Source organism: Arachis hypogaea, chromosome 7, assembly GCF_003086295.3.
Source record: "Arachis hypogaea cultivar Tifrunner chromosome 7, arahy.Tifrunner.gnm2.J5K5, whole genome shotgun sequence".
In the NCBI taxonomy this organism is placed as follows: Eukaryota; Viridiplantae; Streptophyta; class Magnoliopsida; order Fabales; family Fabaceae; genus Arachis; species Arachis hypogaea.
In genome coordinates, this window is record NC_092042.1 from 11,228,794 (window position 1) to 11,237,899 (window position 9,106).

The 9,106-nt window shown below is 30.9% G+C and overlaps 1 protein-coding gene across 1 annotated transcript; it reads left to right on the plus strand.

The window, feature by feature from the left end:
- The first annotated feature begins 4,048 nt into the window (after nt 1-4,048).
- Nucleotides 4,049-8,105, plus strand: LOC112702451 (transcription factor MYB1). The gene is made up of 2 exons (XM_025753476.3): nt 4,049-4,539; nt 6,706-8,105. Exons 1-2 carry the CDS (start codon nt 4,191-4,193, stop codon nt 7,644-7,646), a joined length of 1,290 nt encoding a protein of 429 aa, XP_025609261.1. The 5' UTR covers nt 4,049-4,190; the 3' UTR covers nt 7,647-8,105.
- Nucleotides 8,106-9,106: the final 1,001 nt, after the last annotated feature.

Here is a 9,106-nt window from a genome sequence, read left to right on the forward strand (position 1 = left end):
CCATTTCAGAAAATTTCAAGTTCTTGATTTGGCTTAGTCTTCATAATGCTCTCCCTACGATAAAGTTTAAATTTAAGCGTGGTTTAACTCAGTCTAATACTTCTCATTGATGTCAACTTAGTCCTAAAACTGTTCTTCATTGTCTATGGGATTGCCCAAGTTCTGAAGAGATTTAGGCTATGTTTGGATTATATTCTAATCACTTGAAATTACGACACTGGCTGTGTAGAGGTCTTGGTCATGTGGATGCTTTTATTTTCTACTCGACTATCTGGTGAATTCGGAGAAACAGAAATAATGACTTATTTAGGCCAAATGCTCCCTAGAGTACTAGTAGAGTGATTAGTTTGATTCGTAACTCTGCAAGGGACTTGCATACTGTCTTCTCAATGCATCAAGCTTTGTCCCCTCCCTCCCTCTGCTTGCACTGGACTCCTGCTCCTACCGAGTCCATTAAATTGAATTGTGATGTTAGCCTGTTTGCTTCTAATGGTTTAGCCAATTTTAGGTATCTTCTCTGTGATTCTAATAGTTGTTGGTTAAAGGGTTGAATTAAAAATTTTGAAGTTTGTAATATCTTTTTTGCTGAACTGTATGTAATTTGGAGGGATTTACTTTTAGTTTGAAATGGTAGGTTTCGGGAGGCACTATACGAAATTGATTGCTTGGATACTCTTTCCTTAATAAATAGACAAAATACCTAATAATGATATTCTATAGTGAAATTTGGTAAAATATATTCAGGATATTATAAATTAGAACTAGAAAATCACTATTGTCTTAATTCAAAAAGATGCAAATAATACAATGAATTGTATGGCCAAAACAAGTATTTTCGACGCGAAGTTTTATTTAATGTGGTTTCAATCTTGGAGAGATCTCCAATATTTGATTAACTTAGGGTGAGTTCTACTATGTAGATGGTTGTTGACTTCTCCGTAACGGTGAGTTCTACTATGTAGATGGTTGTTGACTTCTATAGATATAGAATTATAGTGGCAAATATAGATGAAGACATCTTTTCCAAGAGAAGACAGAATCTGAATTTTGGCACAAACCTTGCAGAAGAGATTTAGTGGTATTCACGTGAGGAGTAGAGGAGATTAATGCTTTGATTTGATAATTATATTTTATTATGATTAAGTTAAAGTTGATTACCGTCGTCCTTAGGCTTTTCACGTTTTTAGAAGGATGTTTTCATGTTTAAGTCTGAAAATATTACTCTTATTGAGTACCCAAAAACAAAAATATCACTGCTACTATTTAATATAAAAAAAATCCTAACTACTACTATTATGTATGCCATTTTCTTATTCATACATTGCCTTCATAGTCATCCATATAAAAAAAAAATTAATATTAAAATAAATAATATATAATTCTAATAATAATAATAATACGAATAATTAGAAATAATTTTAAACACCATTTAATTAAATCTGCATGTGTTATATAAAACAATTTATAGTTAATTTCAGTTATATTAATTTAATGAATCATTTTAAATCAAAATAAGAATTCTATAACAGTAAATCAAATAATAAAGTTTGATTTCTTTTATATTTATTTGAATAAAAAAACTCAAGTATACAAGAATAGTAAAAAAATTAATTCTTCTCTTATAGAATTATAAATTTTTTATATTATTAAATATTATTTGAACACATTATTATAAACAAATATAAACAAAAGAAACAAAAATAAAAAATATATAATTGTGAATAAATACTAAAATATATATGCTTAAAATATTATTTTAATGAAATTATTTATATGATTTAAATAATAAATATTAATTATTTTTTTATAAAGTTATAATTTATAAATAAGTTATTAAAAATATAAATATACTATACTCAACAAAAAATTTAAAGACCAAAAAGTTATTAAAAATTTGTTATAAGAAAAATAATATTTATTGCAATGAACATAAACAAAAAAAAAATTCTAATGATAAATTGATAATTATTGTATATATATTTGCACCCTAAAAATATTGTTATAGAATACGTTTGGATGAAAAAAATTAGATATAAAAGAATAAAAAATTCTTTTTAGCATATCTCAAATTAAAAGACATTTATATAAATATTCATCGTATATTTAATAACAAAAATATATATAATATTAGAATTTATAGCCTTACATTTTAAAAAACTACTTTAAAAGAAAAACAAAGAGCTGAGACTAAGAGCATGCCTCAAACAAAAAAAAAATAAAAAAAATAAAAAACTTGTAATTACTTCGCATATATTTTTTTGTAAACTAAGGTTTTTTTTATTGTTAAAAAGGGACAAAAATTATATTAATCTAGTAGATATATAGGTCCACTATTAAGCATTATTAATTTATTGTATTAAAATTAATTATCAACACAATAATCTCTCATCACATGGATGAATAATATAAAGTAAATTGTCTATCCTGCAACAATGTTTTAAAATATTTAAAAAATATCTCTTTCTGTGACACTTGTTATAATCACATGTTACCACTACAATTCTATACCTATAAAAGTCAACAACCATCTACATAGTAGAATTCACCGTAACTTAGACATAATATCAGCCATTTAATTTGACTATTTTTCTTGTTTTGTTTAGTCACAAAAAAAAAATACATTACCGGTATTTTTTATTTTTTTTTGGAGATGACATTAACGGCAGTTAATTAGTGTGAATGGAGTTGGGCCTAATTTTGTTGGGATTTTTATTTTATTTTTGGAATGGCTAGGAAAAACTAGTGGAACTCAATTTGTTGGGCTGTATGGTAGTGAAACATTGAAATAAAGAAATATGGCAAGTTAATACCAAAAAAAAAAAAAAAAGAAACATAGCAAGTTTATTAACAGACTTAAATTATCAAAATAATTTTTTTTTTCATTATTATTGTATCATCTAATTTGGTTACTAAATTCACCAATGTTCAGTTCGTTAATAAACTTGCCATGTTTCTTTATTCCAATCTTTCACTATCATACAGCCCAGCAAATTGAATCCTACTAATTTTTCCTAGTTATTCCAAAAATTAAAAAAAATCCCAACCAAACTAGACTCAGCTCCATCTCACACTAATTAATTACTGTTAATGTCTAATACCAAAAAAATAAACCTACCGTTAATGTTATGTCAAAAAAAAAACTACCGTTAATGTAATTAGAGAAGCCAACAACATTTTCATGTCACTTGATGTTAGCAGCAACCTCAAATATGGAAGGAAACCAACACTATAATATGTCACATCTGCTTCTCAACTCACACACTTGTCACAAGCTGCTAGCCGCCACACTATATCTACACATATAGAAAGTGCAGCACCTTATACACCAGAGACATCCCCTTTCAGTATATTTAATAAGCATTGGGATCTTTAGTTAGTTGAATGAGAAGTCACGAAGAAGAGATAATTATTTTTTTCTTTTTTAAAAAAACTAAGTTTTAAATAATAATGCAATAATAGTTGTGAATATTGTGCATCTTTTCATAACACGTCCACTTTTATTTATTTTATAGCATGGAATTGGCAAATAAGTGGCACTTAAAAGCAGTTTTTGTTGGAATAATTAAGTTTTTTGCTAAACTGTAATTTATCCATAACGATTTGTTGTTGGTCAATACAATTTTTGTATTTTGTTTGGAAATATAGACTAGACTTCGGGTTGCTGAATGTTGAGTAGGCCAAGCCTACGGTGTTTTTTTTTGCCTTCGGTATTTGGGCTTTTGTTCCTATGATGAAAATTACTAAGCTGAAATAAACAGGCTTGAAAAGTTTTTGAAATTTGTGAGCCCAATTGAGGAAAAAAGCTCGGCTCTGAATAGTTGAATATGGAAAGGGTTTCAATTTTTAAATATTCAATCCCTCCTGGCAAAAAAATTCAATCCCGAAGGCGGTTATAGGTAACTTTACGATGATGTGTCACGAGTCAAGACACTCCAGTCAACCAAAACGGGAACTAGCGCTGCGGAAACGTCACCAATTCCCCAAAACTGCGTCGTTTTGTCGTTGACGCCAAGGGGACAAACCAGTAATTTTAAGCAATGAAGGTAGAAAAAAGGGCGAAACATTATGCGCGTGTGTATAGAGATTAGAGAGAGAGAGGGGATTGCAGTTAGTTTGTAGAGAGAGAAACTTTTTAGAGAGAGAAAAACTGAAAAACTGACACACTCACCAAAGTAAACCAACAACCGCCAATGACCGAAGAAGAAGACCGAGCATCCGTTGAACCAATCGCCGGCAATGGCGTCTCTCTTCCGCAAGAGCTCGTTGGAGGAGGAGGTACGGCCGAGACGGAGCCAGCGGGACGCGATGCGGAGGTGACTGTAGTTGGTGACGGCAATACTGGTGGTGGTGCTGCCGCGGGAAAAGTAAAGGGACCGTGGTCTCCGGAAGAGGATGCGGTACTGAGCCGATTGGTGGCGCAGTTCGGAGCGAGGAATTGGAGCATGATCGCGCGGGGAGTTCCAGGCAGGTCAGGGAAGTCATGCCGGCTCCGATGGTGTAACCAGCTGGATCCTTGTGTTAAACGCAAGCCTTTCACTGGTAATTTCCATTGCCGCTGTGTTTCAGATTGGATGTGTGTAGAATTAGGTTAGATTATTTTAACTGTACTGTAGTTACTTTTTTTTGTGTGGTGTGTTTGGGGTTGAATGCTTACAAATAACTATCATTGTTGCACATATAATGCCTTTGATTGTTCATTTTAGGCTGAATTGGTTGGAGCAGAATCTGCTGCATTCGATTGTTTTATTTTTATTGTGCTCATTTATTCATCCATTGAAGCAATGTTTATGGCTTTTATGGTATTTTGTGTGACTTGTTAATGAATGATCATAGCAGCAAGTTCTAGTTCAGAGAGACTGTTTTGACTAAAGTTGAGTGTTGATTCATGAAAAGATAACAGTTTGACTTATTATGGCTAGGTTTGAAAAAACTTTTTAAAGAGGCTCCTCATTTTGTATTTACCAACCATATGCTTGTGCTTACAGTTTTTAAAATGATAGGAGTGCTTTTGAAAGCACCTAAGGTGGAGCTTTTTAATAATGGTTTGTGCTTATTAAAATTTAAAAGTCTAATATAACTTTATATATTAATCAATTTTCAAATTTAATTCTTATATTTATGTCTAGTATGGTACTTTTAAGTCTTAAAAACTATTTTACCAAATGCACTTGTTGTTGCTTGTGCTTATTGAAAACTATTTTTAATTTGATTTATCAAACATAGATGCTATAACTTTTAAAAAACAAAAGTTTTACTAAATGCCTAAGACTATTGCCATTTGAAATAGGAAAAATAAAAAATGAAAGATCATACTATTTGAACCCTGCTTGCTGAAAAACCATGCTATTTTTTAAACACAGAAACACAATGTGCTAGAGTGGATGTAGATATGCATATCCTGTTTTATCTATGAAAGTAATTAAACTGACTCTGTTTGTGATTCACTGATATGCATTAGTAGATATTTTATTAGAGTGGAACAAATTTTTTCGTTCTGGATTTTCCATGTGAAGTATATATGTAGTGTGACCATTGCATTTTATACCTATTCTAAAAATAACCGTGATCATCAAAATAACCATTGATCTAAAGAATTTGTTTTTTTGGGAGCTAACGTTTAATCACTACTTTCATTTCTGGTGTTTCTTTGACCATCAACCTGCTAATTGATAATTTATTTGAAATTTTTTATAACCAATGCAGTTACACTAAGTCTTCTCACTACACAATTATTATATGGTGAAACAAGAAAGCTACCAAATAACTGGTGGTAATTGGCAAAGTATAACTAAAGTTTATTTGTGAAATTAGACATGCTTTTGTGTTGTCGAGCTTGCAACTAGCCATTTCTACTACTAGCACATCAACTGAACACAGCCCCTAAAGCAACAACCTTCTCTTTTTTTCAAGCATATAGAATTCTTATTGAATGAATATATTGGAAAAACTAGCAGTTTTTCTAAAGGGTTGTTATGTGATTATTAGTTGTTAACATGCTAAATAATCATTTAATATGTTGAGTCTTTTTTATTTGATCATGAACACAATAGTTAGTTGATGAACTGATCTTTCTAACTTATTGTTGCAGTTACCACTCATTTCATTGCTGTTGATTTTCTTAGGGGATAGGTTCGTAAATCCTTGGTATCCTTGTGTGTGTCACTTTAAGTATGAACACCATCCAGTTATTCTTTATTATAATTTGTATTAGACACCAGTTCTAAAATATGTCATGTAGTCATCTATTTAAGTTTCACATTGATTCAGTATTTGACTAAGATAACTTCATGCTCCATATGTCTAGTCTCGGGAATGAAGGAAGTGTGTGAGTAAGAGAAAAGCTGAACAGGAGCAAAAATAGAAATTAGTTCACATCTTAGATGTTAAGAGGGAAACATAAACCATAGTTTGGGGTGTGAGAGAATCGATGCTTGGTTAAGAACTTAGTTCAGAATTTAAATGAAACATGAATAACATTATGAATGTATAAGATTCCTGGTCTGTAGTCTGGTGTGCTTTATATTTGCTTGAGTTGAATGAGAAGATGCTAAAATCTTTAGTTTCTTGTCAATCTACTTCATGAAAGTTGATCTCAGACATTGGATTGTTATTTTTATGCATATCTCAGTTAAGAAGATATTAGCCACCCGCATTGAATAATTCGCCTATCCATTATCAAAGTCTAACTAAAGTTAATTTCTGCAGAGGAAGAAGATTGCATTATCGTATCAGCCCATGCAATCCATGGAAACAAGTGGGCAGCTATTGCAAGGCTTCTTCCAGGTAGAACAGATAATGCAATCAAGAACCACTGGAACTCTACCCTAAAGCGCAGGTGTATGGAACAGGGAAGATATGTCCCTCCACGTGTTGAAGCGATGGAAGATGGTAACATTGAGAAAACAAAGGCATCCTCTGAAGAAACCCTGTCAGTTGAGGATATGAATTCATTTCCTACACAAGTTAGAAATGTGGTTATGAATACTGAGATTAAACAGCACGAAGATAAACCTCCAACTACAAGAAATGATGTTTCCGAAGTGGAGCAAAATCCTACCCTTCATCGACCAGTAGCACGTATTAGTGCATTCAGTGTTTATAATCCTACAAGCAGGCCTACAAATGGATCATCAAGTTCAAAGATTCTGCCATTGCAAAGCCCTTTATTCCAACTACCCAAAGCAGTTGAAGGAGCCTGCAAATTATTTGATGGTATTGAATGTGAACCAATGGTTCCATTGCAATGTAGTCATGGATGCTGTGCACCAGAATCAGGGGGAAGCCATTCTCATGGTTCTTCGCTATTAGGTCCCGAGTTTGTTGACTATTTGGATTCTCCCCCTTTCTTAAGTCATGAACTGATTTCCATAGCTACAGACCTAAATAACATGGCATGGATCAAGAGTGGCCTTGAGAACCATGGAGGTGCCAAAGTAACCGATAATGCCGCAAACTTGACAGGATCACAGGGGGCTGCTACTGTTTCTCAAACGGGCTTCTTAGGCCAAGGCCAAAAGAATGACTTCATGCAAATGCAATATGAGGAGGGACCAGGAAAGGTCATGTTTCTGGGTACAAATACAATGAAAGAAATGTTATCATCGAAGATGCCTCGGCAACATTTCGCAATGCCTGCAGAAGTTTGATACTAACCTTGGCTTCCTCTTATGGATTTTGGTTATTTATGTTGTGGTACTTTGTTGGTGAGTGGATAGAGCATACATGATATATAAGTCTGCATTACCACAATCAATCTCCCTGTGGAGGGTATTATTTCTAGAGAGCATATAGTTCACACAATATTTTTATATTATTGAAAATTTTACAATAGAGATATCACATTAAAATGATCTTCTCAATGTAAAATTTTCAGAAATGTAAAAACATTTTACGAACTACGGTATTTATGAGTTGAGATTTAGAGAAAGCGATGGAAAACTAAAGATTCCATTCTCTCAATTTGTCTCACAAACATACCATCTGCTATTTTGTTAAGTGAGCATCAGTTTTTGACATTTTGTTGAGATGCAGTTCAAAATAGTTTTGTTGAGGACATCCATGAACAATTATTCCTTCAATTTATATAAATTTACAATTTTTATAAACAGGGAGGGGATGAACAGGTAGCGTAGCTTCTTAAATTTCAATGGTAAGTTTAGCATTAGGTGAGTGTGCTCCCTCTACTTAAATGTCCATGAGAATTCTAAGGTTGGTTTATTTTTAAGAATTTAGAAAGTTGAAGCCCCAAAGGTTTTGCATCTTTCTTTGGTTAGTTGTTAATAAAGTCCTTTTGACAAATGAGATTCGATCTCGTAAGTAGGAATGGATCCAAAAATTTAAGAGTGGAGGGGTCGAAAATTAAAATCTTGTATAATCAAATATAATGTTTTATATTTGGTAATAGATATAATTATAATTAGTTTTTTAATTAAAAATAAATAAATACTCATCAAATAAAAAAATTATCTCAGTTTTTATAATTTTTTTATAATTTTTTTATGGTTTTACATCTAATCAAATATAAAATTATCTATTTTTAAATATTTTGTTAATTAATTTATTTTATTAAGTATTTATGTAACAATAAGTTATATTTTTATGTTTTATATCATTAAAATATATGACATAAAATAATATAAATTAATTGCACTAACAACTTTGTCATGTGAATTTAAAATATATTAAAGTATTTTTATATAATAATAGGGGATAAAAATTAATAGAAAAATAATAAAAAATTAAATAAAATTAGAAAAAAATAATATTATTATAAATAATATTAAAGTATTTTTTATATGATTATAGATGTTAAAATTAATTTTAAAAAAGAAATGTAAAAAATTTTTTAAATCAAATAAAAAAATATAAATAATATAAATACATGTAGAGAAATTTAAATTCTCATATATAAAGAATATCAATTTTTTTTTATTATTACTACATTATTAAATTTTACTCTATACAATACATCTATTATAATAGTATATGAGTTTAAAATTAGGGGAGTTAAGGTTACTACTTGCCCCCTTGAGTCCGTCTCTGCTTGTAGGCACATGACTCAAGAAGATACTTGTCCGGTTTAATTTGTGGTTCTTGAGAGTCTTTG